The sequence below is a fragment of the Chelmon rostratus genome, chromosome 24, assembly GCF_017976325.1.
Source record: "Chelmon rostratus isolate fCheRos1 chromosome 24, fCheRos1.pri, whole genome shotgun sequence".
In the NCBI taxonomy this organism is placed as follows: Eukaryota; Metazoa; Chordata; class Actinopteri; order Chaetodontiformes; family Chaetodontidae; genus Chelmon; species Chelmon rostratus.
The window spans coordinates 13,306,366-13,320,779 of record NC_055681.1 but is presented as its reverse complement, the minus strand read 5'-3'; the positions used below and the strand labels follow the sequence as shown (position 1 = coordinate 13,320,779).

At 43.3% G+C, this 14,414-nt stretch overlaps 2 protein-coding genes across 2 annotated transcripts; one reads left to right on the top strand and one right to left on the bottom strand.

Moving 5' to 3' along the window:
• Nucleotides 1–437: 437 nt before the first annotated feature.
• Nucleotides 438–8,721, bottom strand: gpr180 (G protein-coupled receptor 180). The gene is made up of 10 exons (XM_041966333.1): nt 8,583–8,721; nt 7,540–7,683; nt 7,315–7,409; nt 6,911–7,016; nt 5,750–5,930; nt 4,639–4,688; nt 4,306–4,463; nt 4,002–4,199; nt 3,829–3,906; nt 438–3,446 (listed from the first exon to the last, which is right to left on the bottom strand). Exons 1-10 carry the CDS (start codon nt 8,719–8,721, stop codon nt 3,291–3,293), a joined length of 1,305 nt encoding a protein of 434 aa, XP_041822267.1. The 3' UTR covers nt 438–3,290.
• A 722-nt stretch (nt 8,722–9,443) lies between these two features.
• LOC121627246 (dTDP-D-glucose 4,6-dehydratase-like) lies at nt 9,444–13,717 on the top strand. The gene is made up of 12 exons (XM_041966051.1): nt 9,444–9,620; nt 10,443–10,509; nt 10,691–10,759; nt 10,889–10,979; nt 11,105–11,253; nt 11,347–11,445; nt 11,636–11,695; nt 12,102–12,145; nt 12,296–12,461; nt 12,624–12,679; nt 12,869–12,966; nt 13,055–13,717. Exons 1-12 carry the CDS (start codon nt 9,574–9,576, stop codon nt 13,147–13,149), a joined length of 1,041 nt encoding a protein of 346 aa, XP_041821985.1. The 5' UTR covers nt 9,444–9,573; the 3' UTR covers nt 13,150–13,717.
• The last annotated feature ends 697 nt before the right edge of the window (nt 13,718–14,414 follow it).

The following is a 14,414-nucleotide window of genomic DNA, read 5'->3' as shown; positions in this document are numbered from 1 at the left end:
TTTTTTAATCATAGTTTTTCTTAATATCCAAACAGAAAATCCCAGGATGATATGAATAATGCAAAAAAAAGTGGATGCGTACACACTTGGTTGACAAATAAATGCACAAACTGGAAGTGGACTCATAAAGACAAAAAAAAAATAAAAGATGCAGGACATACTGCATTTATTTATATTGACTTTTTTTTTTTTTTAATATCATCCGGCTTGGCCAGCGGTATAAACTCACTTTGACAGTACAGTCTGTCACTGTGAACAGGTTTAATGTTAAACCATGCTGCCTCACACGCTCTTACCTCTCTAGGTCAGGTTCTGCAGGCTGGTCTTACCTTCACAGGAGAAGCAGGCTAAAGCACTACAGCCTTTGGGAGTACTTTTTTTTTTTTGGTTACTCTAAAAGATGACAGCACCCTCACTTAAAAGACTTACTTCACAGACACTCATCTTTTATTGCAATCCTTTTGCAATCCACGCTGTAGATCACATTTAAATCTGAATCTTCCTGACAGATAAAACATTCCCCACAGGTTTCATAACGCATATCTGATGTGCGTCAGCTGTGAGAAAAAAAACATGAACTGGGTTACTTTAAGCAGGCAGTGCAGATGTGGGGCAAGGTTACACTGAACTTCACATCAGATCTCAAAAGGAAAACAGCTTTGACTCTAGAATTTAAGCTCTAACAATGAAGCCAATGTAACAGCAAACAAACAAACAGTCTGATGAGTGACACGATACAAACAGAGTATTCATATTTTATTGTTGTCCAGTTGGAATGAGATTGTCACTGTGGGACAAATAAAATATACAGTGGATGTAATCCCTTGTACCCACTTGCAGTTCACATACAGTACATACTGCTCGGATAACACATGCACCGCTTTACTGCACACCAACATAAAATAACAGCTTAGATTGCACATTTAGTGATTATCAAACCACCAGCAAAGGTTCATATTCAAGTATAATGTCATAAAAGAAGTGATCTGTGGAGTTTTGGACCATTCGTAACGCCACTGAGCAATGTGTGTTACAATGTCTACAAGAGTGCATGAGCATGTGAGCGACACAAACACATCCTGCCACTGGTTGCATCCTGTTTCACTGACAGGCAGTCGGCTTCGTCAGTGTTTTCTAGGTTGTAGCAGACCAAAAGGGCTTGCTAATCTCATTAAATCATCGCTATTTAACGGGATACATGTGGTTCAATGAAACAATGAAATCAAACATGAAACTGTGCAGTAACTGGTTTAGCGTCTTTATAATGTGCAGCTACCCAGGAATAAATACACAACCAATAAATGCGTCAGCGCTCCATGTCGGCTGTCAGTTTGTGAAGTGAATCGTCATTTCCCACCATGTGAAATGAAACTAAAGGCCCGTTCCCGCTGCGAGTTCATACGACACTAATGAAGGGTCCTTCCTCACAGGAAGCCACAGAGGGCCCAGACCAGAGCTGAATAATGACTTCCATTAAAATGTATTTACACAGTGGGAATCATCTGAAGCCACAAGCAGCCGTGACTGTAGCTTTTTTAGTACACTTTGGTTTCACTTTACTCCCATTCACACTGCGGTGAAGCTTTGGAGCCCGGGTAGCGTGCTTTGGCTCATGGTGCAACGCATGAAGAATTAAAGTTAAAAAAAAAAAAGCATGAGTCGTGTAGTGTGTTTATGTGATATATGATTTCAAAGGTTGTCAGCTCATAGATTCATGTTGACAGTGAGGAAATAAGTCGAACAGATAATGATCACAGATCAAGCTGTGATCTTTAGGCTGACAGTCATCAAAGACAAAGTAAGCCAATCCTTCTGATTCAGCTGAGTGAAAATCCACTTATTTACCTGCCCACCAGAGCACATGCTGTAACTATCTGTCCAAACTTTATCCATCCCTCCACCCGTCCATAATTCACCATATCCATCTTTACATGTATTTGTCCACCATCTCTAAAGGCCATCCAACTGTCTCTCCACCTCTGTGGGGTCAGATCATCAATGCAAACAGCTTGGAAATGCTGAGCGAGCTTCACTGCGTTCCTGTGTGTGTGGGTTTCGGGAGTCTCCTCTGAGGTGGCTCAATTATTCGCAGCCAATCAGATGGCTCCTTCTGCTTCAGCCAATCACATGAGTGTGAGAGAGTCCTCTCTATACGAACCCTTCTGTGCACATTCATTAATACTGAGACAGATCTGACTCCATCAGTTTATCCACAGAAACATGTCAGTCTTACCACATACTGATCCACGATCCGCCCATTTATTCATCTATTCTCTAATTGTAAATAAATAACATTAAAAGACCAAAACCTACAATGAATTGAACCAACGACCAAGTACTGTGTGTGTATGCACAGCCTGATATATCTTACTCCTCTGTGCCAAAGAGCTCCAAAACTATGAGCCACACTGTTGCACGTGGTGAGATGTTCTTTTATCCCTTCACTGATTGCTGGTTTTGTATTGTCATGGGACACCAGCCTTATCCTTTAAGACAGAAACCGTCTTCATCTCTTTGGCGATTTGATCCAAGTCTTGTTTAATGAGGAGGATAAGGATGCGCTCCACCCTGCATCCCTTTATCTGACACCACAGCGCCGCAGCGGTGGAACGCTTCCCTGTGCTTTGTATTTTCCTTTATAGCAAACCTATGATTCTGTAGTTTGACCGATCATCAAAGCCAAGAGCGCGAAGTCAGCATGTGTGACCTTGCAGAGACGCTTCCTTGAGCTCAAGTATGCTGATGTTGGGTTGTGTCCTAAAGGTCCGAGCAGCCATCTGATTCTGTACCATCTGCCCGTTTCTGCCGTGAGTCATTTCTCATTCTTGTCGTGCACCTCGCGAGCAGATGCACCCTCAACTGTTGACGGTCCGTCTTCATCATGCTTGTGTTGGTCTGTTTTGGCTGTCAGTCATGTAATCCAGCATGTTGTGGAGAGCACAAGAAACCACGAGAAAGCCTGATGTCCCTTCTCTAGGTGGCTCTCCACTGCTGCTGCTCAGTTTGTTGATGTTGATTCCAATGAAAACTCAGTTGTAACTAGAGGTAGGGTGTTGCTGTGAATGTCTTCCTCTTCTGTCTGCCATAGCTCCCTGCTAACTTGCTTATTAGTGGCTTTTACTATTCTCCCAACAAACATTACCAGCAGCAGAGAAAAGTCCCTGCAGCATCCTCTCTGCTTCTCCTTCATGCTCTCCCTCCTCTGATGCGGGGGGAGGTTACGGGAGGCGAAGCCTCAGCGTCCTCTCCCTCGCTCGTGGCGGTCAGGCGAAGCGGGACAGCGGATGTGCTCAGTAGCGCCCCCTGTGGTTCGTCCTGGACATGGTGAGCGGCAGAGACACAGAGGACAGAGAGGAGACCTCCCAGTAGAGAGAGCGAGACAGGAAGAGCTGGTAGAGGATCACCATGGAGATGGACTGGCACAGGATCACACCTATAGTCACCACCTACAGAGAGGGAAGACAAGGTGCTTTTTTATTTATTTTTTTGGCTTTTTATGTGTAAAGAACAATTCCTAAGTTGCCTGTTGACACATGAAGCATCTCTGCTCTTTGGCGTCTCTGTTAACAGCTCTGCTAAAGCCAGACAACTGGAGCAAAATATCTCACTCCAAAATAAACGTTTTGATGGAAATTTGAAAACTGATGGAAATGAGAAAGTTGATGGATACTAACTTCACTCACTTTTGTATTTTTCTGCACTCAAAATGTCATAAGAAACAAAGAAAAACTGCACTTTTGATTGTGAAACATGATTAACTGATCAGTCAAACACATCAGTGTGTGGCGGTGCTAAAATACTAAAATCTGGTATGTTGCGTGTTCAAACCTTCTCTCTCTGGTGCTCGTTGAAGATAACCGACATAAGGAAGAGGACGGGGTGGCAGAGGAACCACAGGAAGCACCCCTGCAGAGAACACAAGGCAGACCACATGACCACCTGAAGATCTGCAGGTAAATATTTGTTTGTCTGGAGGGTGTATTCGGGAGCTGTATATTTACCTTGGCGAAGGAGAGGTAGAAGTCTCTCTTCAGGGTGCTCCTCTCGGTGGAGATGATCTGGTAGAGGACAGAGGCCAGCAGGAGGGCCAGGACCACTCTCAGAGCCATGAGGAGGAGCCCTGCCAGACTCTGCTGGGCATGGTAGCTGTGATGCTCGCTCTCGGATTCTGAATACTGCTCCCACAGCAGCAGCGCTCCCTGAAAATGACGTTTCACTCCCATTAGCACTTCACCTCAAATCTAACAGACTTCACTATCAGACAGAATAATTCGTTTGAGAGTGTTTCAGCACGGTCCTGCGTACCTGTGTGACGACTCCACCAACAGCGACGGCCGTGGACGCTGGAGACTGTTCCCACTGCAGAGGTCTGGACTGAGGCTTCCTGCCTCGGCTCAGAGTCCAGCCCATACACAGACTCAGCAACATGTACAGCATGGACACCTGGGACACCATATCCCAGACTGCACGGGGAGCAGGTGGCGGAAAAGAAGAGGACACAAAACAATTCATTTCTCGTCTGTTTCTGAATCAATCTGAAATAATCAGTTCCTCTTCCTCTTCTAACTGAATCAAGCTTCAAAAGCAGATCTGAATAAAAATGGAAAGAAAGGACATATATAAGAAAGAGGAACATACACTCTGCCAGGCTGCCCATCAGTGGAATACCAATACCATCTCTGGAATATCTGCAGAGCACAAAGGGAGGGAAAAGGAATCACAAGAGCACATTAGTCCACATTCTCCACAGTACCAATTTGATTTATCCCTGCAAGGGCAAGCATGGAATGTATGGAATACGTCAAAAGTCAGGTAAACAAATACGCACACAATAAGTAGAGATAAAGAAGTAAGGGATAATGCCTGACGAGGTGTCCATTATCAGAAATGAATGGACGACGGGGAGGCGTGAACCGGTTGCTTCCGCAAAGTCCATTCATTTCTGATAATGGACACCTTGTCGGGCATTATCCTGCTTATACCATGGTCACTTACGAAAAAAATAAATGTTAAATCAATTATGAATACCTTAATGTTGTTTTTTACTGTTAAAATCCAAAGTTCTTCACAAGAAGCGGCTGAGCGGACTATTTAATATCTCTCGTTGTGACGCGTTGCCAAGGTAACCAGCTCTGGCCACGGAACCTGCAGCTCAGTCGGCCGCAGCTCTTATATTAGGCCTCATCAGTGGAGGGAAGTGAGATGATTGCTTAACGTTACGTTACGTTACAAAGTATCATTTCAGAGGACAAGTGCACCTCTTACCGCTCGTGTTTGTCCAGAGGATGATGCGAAAATTTGTTTTAAAGAATCAAAGTCCACAGTTTCCTAAATCGTTTTTACCAAATAGGTTAAATGAAACTATAAAATCACTCATGTTTTGTCTACTGTCTTGCCGTTGTGATAAATAAACTGTGAAATAACGTATGTTAACCTATGTTCTGAGTTTCTGTTGCCACGGTTACCAACTAGCATTTGAGCCAGCGCAATAATTTAGAACAATCAGGCTATTTGACCGGAACTTCTTTTATAGGTGTCCTATAACACTTTTTAACGGACACCCTGCAGCCAATCAGAATCGAGTATTCACCCAGACCATGGTATAAAAAACTATTAATCACAAAGCTACAAACAATCAAATGCTACGTATGTAAAAACTGTATGTGGAGTCAGTAATAAGCGTGAATACATCAAGAGAAATTTCCCCAAAACAATCTGAGGACAATGAGAGGCCATCTGCTGAACGCACCTGGCCAAGTGGATGTAGTTGCAGAGGGCGGAGCAGCCCTGCAATGCCAGCACTGTGGTCAGCACTTTGAGGACGGTGTGCATGGGGCCTCCTTTCTTCAGAGCCTGGTACAGAGGCTGGATGTAGATGCAGCAGGCTATGAAGTAGGCCAGCAGCAGGAGGAAGTAAAAGCTCTGGAGACCTGACAGAGAGAGAGAGAATACAATTATAATGTCACATCCATGCAGTTTCAAACAGCATTGGGAAAACCATTATGCACTTTGTAGTATTTAAATATTCAACAGAGGTATTATTTTAACAGCTCCACACAAACACAAACACAAAGCAGTGGATGTGGATACTGCACTGCACTTTTTATACAAGGCATCAGCTCAAAGAGTCTTTTTATGTGACCGGCTGTGCACATGAGAAAGTTAACGTAATACAAGATGACATAAAACCCACTCCATAATAACAGTAAAAATAGGACGAAAACAAAGATGAAAACAGAATACAGAGAATGCATGAGATGGAAAATAAAACCAGCTGGATCATAATAAAATAAAGCTAAAAATCAAGTAGATAGAATGCATAAAATCAAGTAAATTGAAGTGCAGCAGTGCATAAACGCGAGGCAAAGCTCAAAAGTTCCAGACCTGTGTCAGGAAGTCAAAGCTAGTTAGTTCAAGGCTGAAGTGAAGAGATCTTTTTTTGCTTTCTTTTGAAAATATTCAGTGAGCTGCTTCCCTGATATCTGTAGATAGTGCGCTCCATAGCAAGGAGGACCTTACAATCAATTCTGAATGTTACAGGAAGCCAGTGCAGAGCAGCTGGACTAATAGTAAAGGAAGAAAAGGCTGGACAATGAGGCGTTTACGGCAGTTCAGGAGCAGTGTTTTCTGTGGGAGGGAATGGATGATGCACACAAAAGCTATATCACATGCTAAAGGATGGAGAAACACCCAAAAAGTATAATATGGCCTCTTTAAAGTGAGAGAGTGTAATCACAAGTTGTGTACATTTTCTTTCATCTGAGATCATGACATGATGTCAGATGAGCATGACTTTAACAAGATCACCTGCAACCGATGCAAAGCGTTAGGTCACGTTTTCACTTGGTTAATGCGCTGATACATTGGCGGTCCAGCAGCTGCGCTGACGAGAGTATCAGGGACGTCTCACCTGCCTCCTCTGCGCTGAAGTGCTCCAGAGGATTCCCAGCCGAGTCGGCGTTCAACAGCAGGACGGTAAAACTGAGATCAGGGTGAGAGGGGATCACTGCACTTTCCTGGAGAGACAGGCGGGTAACAGAGAGAAGAGGAAAAACTGAAATAAGCCTCTGATAGTCTTGTAAATTTGCAGGCAATAAGAGCGACACAGTGTCATCTTATTTATTACTGTTATTGTTAGCACTGTTACTGCATTTCTAGCTTGTTTGGACATGAGATCACGCTCAGCACAGGTGTCCCCATTCTTCAGCTAAAGGAAAACATCCATTCATATTAACACTGGTGTGCACTGCAGTCAGATTTAACGCGTTTGTTAAGGCGGTTTGGCTTCACAGCAATCTGTGATGTAGCTGTTACCTGACAGGTGTATCTGTCAGCATACAGGGCCTGCCAGGCTGTAGGTGAGGACTGGCGAGGGATCGTCTGGTTGTGCTCTTCTTCACTGAGAGAAACTGAAGCAGGAGGAGGAAGAGGACGAACAGATGAGGCGACAGTGTGGAGGAGGGAGTAAATATCAATATAGCTACATCGCATCAGCACTAGTAGTAGTAGCACTCTGTACTAGCGATCGCTGGTCCTTACTGGCGAACTGAGCTTTGGCGAGCCTCTCGGAGCAGCTGAGGTTGTCCAGGTCTGAGTCCATATCCTGATACAGCAGCAACCTGGACTCCTTCTCTGTAGCGAGGGCAGAGTTCTCCAGCCTGCACACGAACAGACCGCTATCACCTACAGGCAGACAGAGACAGGACAAGGGTGTTGGATCTCTGGCATTTGACATCTGACTAATCAATTCACTGATTCATCAAAAACTTTGGCTGTTGATAATCCAACTTGCTTCTACCCATAAAGCCTTGCGTTTCAGAATCATCTCCTGAAGCAAGTGGGATTTCTACAAGTCTCATTTTCGAGCACACTGACATTAGTGCAGTCACTTCGTTCAGGACAAGAGGAAGCACAACAAGCCAAGCGAACACAAAACGATGCAAGACTCAAATGAATCTACTGATCGCGATCTTGTGTCGGGCCTCCAGGGTCAGCCGGTTTCAGGGTCTCCACAGTGATTTTAGCAGCCACTCTGGCTGCAACCATCACCCTGCTGGAAGGCTCCTGATCCAGGCAGCTCAGTGAGGACTGTAGCTGACCTCTGACCTCAGCAAAGGTGGGTGTGGGGGGGCAGGAGGGAGGACAGCTTCTTCTTGGATCAGGAGGAGACATTTGGAGCTGTTTCAGTGGTTAAAGAGGCTGGTTTATAACTAGGTTCAATCTCAGAAACACAATAAATGTCCACTAAATCACTCACTGAAAGCCACCCTAAATAAGACCCTTAAAATAAATACAAGAAAAATAACTATTTTATTGTACCTGGCAGAAAGAAACAGGAAGGCTGAGCAGGGTTATTAAACGTAGTGTTAATCATCAGTGCAGACATTATCAGATAAAGTGATGATGACATGCTAGCTACAGCTACGGTGAGCACGTAGCAAATGCAAAAGCCGAAATGAAGACAGTGCATTGAACACACCGTCATCACCACACGTTAAAATTAACATTAGCCAAATTTAAGCTAGCCATGTTACTGCTGAAATGACACGTTAGCGGCAACACATCAGCACCGCTATCGTTACCTTGGTACATGAATTTAGTGATGAACTGGCCATTCTGCTGTCTCGCTACTTCGCTCTTAAAAAGTCCCGTCACAGTTTTCCCAAAGGCCTCCGAAGTGAGCAGCGCCACGGCGATAAATGTTGCTAACAAATACGACATTTTCCCCTTATGCACTATAACGTTATCGACTAATACACGTTAGCAGTCCAATTCAATGAGCCACGAAGCCAGAAGTAAACCAGCTGCGTCAAGTCATCCGAAGTGGCACAGGATGTGACCGGAAGTTTTGTGGTTCTATCCTTAAATAAAAGCTCCATGTGCCTCATTTTGGCGAATACTAGAATAACAAATCGCATTTATGGCACACAGAGTGGCGCAAAAACGAATAGAATCACTCATGAAAATGTTGTATATTTTATATTAGATATATTTGATATTAAGGTTACGCTATAATGCATTGTAAATCTATTGTAGTGAATTGTGTCACATCAGTGTATTTCCTAAAAATATGCTTTGTAGTTCAGTATATGTAGGGTTTAAAATGGTAATACGCGACTTTACCAAATAAAAAAATGCAAACCGCAGAAAAACACGTACTTTTGACCTTAATAACATATTGACTAAATATGTTAACTAAACACATTATTTTGAAAATAAGTTCCGGACGTGACATATTGATTATAGCTTCCTTGACACTGTTCAGGTGTTAGTGGGCAGCGTGGACACTTTGATTGATTTGGGATTCACACAATGACACAGCGCGTATTTCACTCCGTCATATTAAATAACCAATCAGAGAACAGAAACCTGTGTACATGCGAAAATGTTCCGCCCATTTTCAACGTGTCAACACTGCCGTAAAACGAGACGGCCGACGACGGTCGCGCATCACGTAATGTACAGGGATCTTCTGTAGTACCAGTTAAAAACGATTAAGATGTCGTTAGTATATCTATAGGAGAGCTAAATTTGATTTGACAGCTAGCGGTGCTCAGTTTTGATGACCAGAAGATGGACTTCAACAGGACTGTTCTTGTGACTGGAGGATCTGGATTCATGTGAGCTCATTCATGATTAGCTACATATTGAAAGAAAAGTACGACTGTTATCCATTGCCAGATAATAGTTCACTTTCATACGGCTACGACGTCTCTCGTTCTTCAGTCACTGATGTTACACGAAGGCAGCTAAAGGCAAACTATTGCAGCTTTTTTGCAGTTACTTTGGGATACCCAAATTTCCGACTGACATTTAAACATATCATGTCAAACTTAAATTACTGAACTATAATTTCTGTTCTCAAACACTGTAGTTGCATTACAGCGGGCTACAGTTCTTCAATAAAAAAAATATATGGACTAAATTAATATATTAGTAGTAGCTTCATTTTACAGGTGCATTAGCATGTAATCAGCATTGTTATCAGAAAATAGAGGAATTTATCCAGTGGTGTGACCAAAATCATCTTGTGCTGAATGTGGGAAAGACAGAGGAGATGATATTTGACCCTAAGTCAGTCGGGGACCACAGGCCAGTCGTAATTAAGAACCAACACATCAGTCAGGTGGGTTCATACAGGTATCTTACACCTGTAAACTGCAGCTGGATGGAGTCCAGGAACAATTTCCCCACAGGGACAATAAGTACATTTTATCTTATCTCATTATGGTGGAGCTGATTCTGCCTATTTTATGTACTGCTATCTGTATATCAAGGCTCTGCATGTAACAGTCTGATGCTGTCAGTGAGGATTTCTGCTGTTTATGGGTTTTTTCATCTTAATCAGCAAAGCAGCTTTTATCTACAGATCATCAAATCAAAGACTCCTCTGTGAGGTGTTTGTTCTCACTGACTCTTCACCTCCACACCTCTCTCCCCAGTGGCTCCCATCTTGTCACTTCGCTGGTCCACAGACACCCAGACTGGAGGATTATTAACCTGGACAATGTAAGTCTTCACTGTGTGTGTGTGTGTGTGTGTGTGTGTGTGTGTGTTTGGCTGGCATTGTCCTCGTCCCCAAAAGGATGAGGATGTAAAAAAAAAAAAGTGGATTGAACTCATGTGTGAGGCCATAAGTTTGTTATTGTACATTCTGTTGCATGAGCATTCATTGTGTGATTTCTTCCAGTTGGATTACTGCTGCAGCCCCAGGAGTCTGGAGGGTGTTGAAGACAGAGCAAACTACACCTTCATCAGAGTGAGAGTTGCTGAGTGATCTCAAACTGATCTGACCTGAAACAGCTTTTTTAAATACCAATAGGAAATCAGTGATATTTGCACGGTAACTAGTAGTATAACTCTTTATATGTACTTGTTTCTTCAACAGGGAGATGTGTGTAACTCACGGCTGGTGAATCACATTTTCAGCACCGAAAACATTGATGTGATCTTTCACCTGGCGGCCAAAACGCATGTCGGTGAGGCTCCGCTCGTCCACTGGGCTGGTTTTACTGCTCCATTCATTCACCGAGCCCACTTCAGTCAAGTCAAGAGTGTTGACCTCTGATGTTGTCATTCTCTTTTTTTTCCTTCCCTCGCTCAGAGTCGTCGTTTGAAACCCCGTCTAGTTTTCAGCGTGTGAACATCAATGGAACCAGGGTTCTTCTGGGAGCCGCCCATCAGGCCCGACACCACCCGCAGCGCTTCGTCTACGTCAGCACGGATGAAGTGTACGGAGCCGGTCTGGACGAGGTCGGGGAACAGTGGCTCGGCTGGTTGTTGGGTGGGCGTGTGGCGTTTTGGAGTCATTTAGTGACGTGCATGCTGGGTGCTTCTTCTCTGCAGGTGTTTGATGAGAGCAGTCCAGTGAGGCCCTCCAACCCATATTCTGCCACTAAAGCAGCGGCGGAGTACCTGGTCAGATCCTACTGGGACAAGTACAAGGTGCGCACACAGGCAGGAAAGTAGCTTCGAAATGCCACGAATGATCTGAAATTGAACATTTTCCAGTGTTCTTTTAAACTGGCCTCAGATCTGATTCTGCTTTGAAAAAAAGCTGCAGATAAAAGCAATCCACCTGTTGTTCCTCATGGTTCATTGTATGTTAAATCCTGCTCTGTTGATCTATCGCCAGTTTCCCATCATCATTACCAGGAGCAACAACATCTACGGGCCCAGGCAGTACACTGAAAAGGTTTCTCAGTCTTTACTTGTTTTTTTTCAGGAGGTTGTGTGACGTAATCACTGTAGAATGATGGGAAATGCACGCTCACTGAGGTAAACTGGTTAATAATAACAGTCCCAGTAGCACCAGTTTGATTTCTATTGCAATGCTTGATATGCTCCAATCATGTGCACCTGATGTCTGCTTACATGTTTTAAAGAGGTTGGACGATCACTGATCCTTTGTGCTTGCTGTTTGTCTGCATTACAAAAGAATAAAGATTTAGCAATTTTTTTTATTAAATGCAGAATTGCAGATTTTTCTGGCTTTAAACGCACCAGATAAACAGGATCTTATTCACTTTAAAATCAACACATTGTCATCATACAGTGATGATGATATTCTATTAAAACCGGCAGTCCTCTTGATCTTTCAGGTCATTCCGAGGTTTCTCACCCTCTTGCAAATGAACAAGAAATGGTAAGTTTGTTTGAACTTTATTTTGAAAGGGTTTTTCTGGCAGACCTTGTAGTTACAATCCAGCTGCAGTATTTCCTTTGAGCATTAAGAGAAAAACGGAGCAAATCTAGTTTCTAAAACTTGGGTTTCTCTGTCTCACCTGTGCCGCAGCACCATCCAGGGAACCCTCCCTAAATCCCGCCATTTCCTGTTTGTCGATGACGCCGTCAACGCCTTCCTGCTGGTTCTAGAGAGAGGGATTGTGGGAGAAATCTACAATGTTGGAGCAAACTGTGAGATTCCCATCATGCAACTGGCCAGGGAACTTGTTAAGATGGTGGGTTTAAGGGCTGTTCCCTTAATTCAAACATGTAGCGGCTGCAGACGCTCAGATGTGTTAGCTGATGGGGTTAGACGCAGAAATACATGAAAGTGTCAGACATCCTAATTGCAAAGAAGAAAGGCGCATTAAACACGTCTTAAACTGTGTGTTTTTTAGGTCAAGAACGTGCCGGAGTGTGAGGTGAACGATTGGCTCGAGTTTGTGCCTGACAGGTGAGTAAATTAGTGCCGGAAGATTCCATACACCTTAGACAAACACATTTAAACTCAGGTTTTCACAGTTCCTCACATTTATTGCTGGTAAACATTCCCTGTCTCTGGTCAGTTAATTTAGGATCACTACTTCCTTAATTTACTTGCATCTAAAACATCAAGCATCGACCTTTGACCTCTGCCCTGTAGGCCAAGTGTTGACCTGCGCTACCCAATCAAATGTGAGAAGCTGCAGCAGCTGGGCTGGAGAGTTCAGGTGTCCTGGCCTGAAGGCATCAGACAGACTGGTACAATAACACACACACAAAGAGAGAAGTACACGATAGTTCCTGCTAGATAATGTGTGCTATTAATTATTTTGTGTGTGTCTCTTAGTCAAATGGTACGAAGACAACCCAGACTTCTGGTCAGGCACAACCGAGGACCGAGGACCAATCAGAGACCAGCTTGAAAAAACTACCAGCGAATGAGTGGGCTCGTCCGTGCCCTCCTGCTTCGCCGACAGACGAAGCAGTGACTTTATTTCACACGACATTTGTGTAACACAAAGGCTATTATGGCTGATTTTTACAGCTCAACTCACAAATACTGAGCACATGGACAGTCTTTTTTTTTCCTCAGCTGTCTCTAAATGATTGTCTGACCAACAGGCCTCGAAGTTTTCCCTGGAAATCAACGCACTTTATTGTAATTATTGATTCATCTCATGTTGACAAGTGTTCTTATTTTGTTCGATGTTGAAGGCTGAAACATACTCTACAGAAGTTAAGTAGAAACCATGAAAACTCCAGAGTTGTGACTGATCACATTTAAAAATTAGCACGTATAAGCAGCTGTAGATGAAACTTTCCATTTCAAATATATGTTCAACCTTTTACAGCACAAATATTTTGGTGAGTTTTAAGATACTCTGATTTTGTTACCATAGTTTTACAATAAAAGGATGAGAAGGGAACTGCAGCCACCTCCAAGTTCATTCATCAGTCAGGTGTGTTTTATATAATTCTGGGAAATGTATTTAACTGCAAATAAACATGATTTAATAATGTCAATGTAATTTATACATAAACAGACATAACAGATGAAGAAGTCACGGATCAACACTGGTAACATTTGCAAATCCAAACCTTTATTCGTGGTAAACTTGTGGTCAGAATAGATGCAGGTTTTTTTTTTTTGCGTTGTTTTTTTTTTTCTCTTCGTGCAGTGCTCCTCTTCGTGCACAACTGCTAAACTAATACATAAAGCAAATACTAACTACCAGGCCGGAGGTGCTGTGTGTGTCAACATTGAGGGGTCCGGCCAGTCAGGAATGGCAACAACGCTGGGCTTCATTTCCTTTCAGCTCAGTCTCTAAACAGCAATTACTCCTAAATATGACTGCACACTTTTTTTGTAATAACCCTCAAGTTTACTGAATCGAAAGTGAAATGAAGTCGCATAGTGTTGTTTTGTTTGGTGTTCCGAAATTGTTTCCCAGAATGCCCTTTGTCAGCAACTACAGAAGAGCCATGGTTCACCCATGTACCAAATCTGTGATCTGTCAGCGACGGTGGCTCTGCTGGGACCGCTTTGCATTCTGGTCCACTGAAGCTACTGTTGTTGGACGCAAAGCTGCAGAATGTCTGTGCTAAGTGGACCTACGGTAAAAATACAAGTTAACATCACAAACAGCTGCAATATCCTATTCTCATGCAAGAGACAGACCACGACTTGTATGGATCAGCTTTAAGTC

Coding starts and splice junctions, on each gene's coding strand:
- gpr180 (XM_041966333.1), bottom strand. CDS start 8,721: ATGTCGTATTTGTTAGCAACATTTATCGCCGTGGCGCTGCTCACTTCG. Junction 7,410..7,539: donor CGCCAAAGCTCAGTTCGCCA/GTAAGGACCAGC, acceptor CTCCTGCTTCAG/TTTCTCTCAGTGAAGAAGAG. Junction 3,907..4,001: donor TCTACCTCTCCTTCGCCAAG/GTAAATATACAG, acceptor TGTTCTCTGCAG/GGGTGCTTCCTGTGGTTCCT.
- LOC121627246 (XM_041966051.1), top strand. CDS start 9,574: ATGGACTTCAACAGGACTGTTCTTGTGACTGGAGGATCTGGATTCAT. Junction 10,760..10,888: donor CAAACTACACCTTCATCAGA/GTGAGAGTTGCT, acceptor TTTCTTCAACAG/GGAGATGTGTGTAACTCACG. Junction 12,462..12,623: donor CCAGGGAACTTGTTAAGATG/GTGGGTTTAAGG, acceptor TGTGTTTTTTAG/GTCAAGAACGTGCCGGAGTG.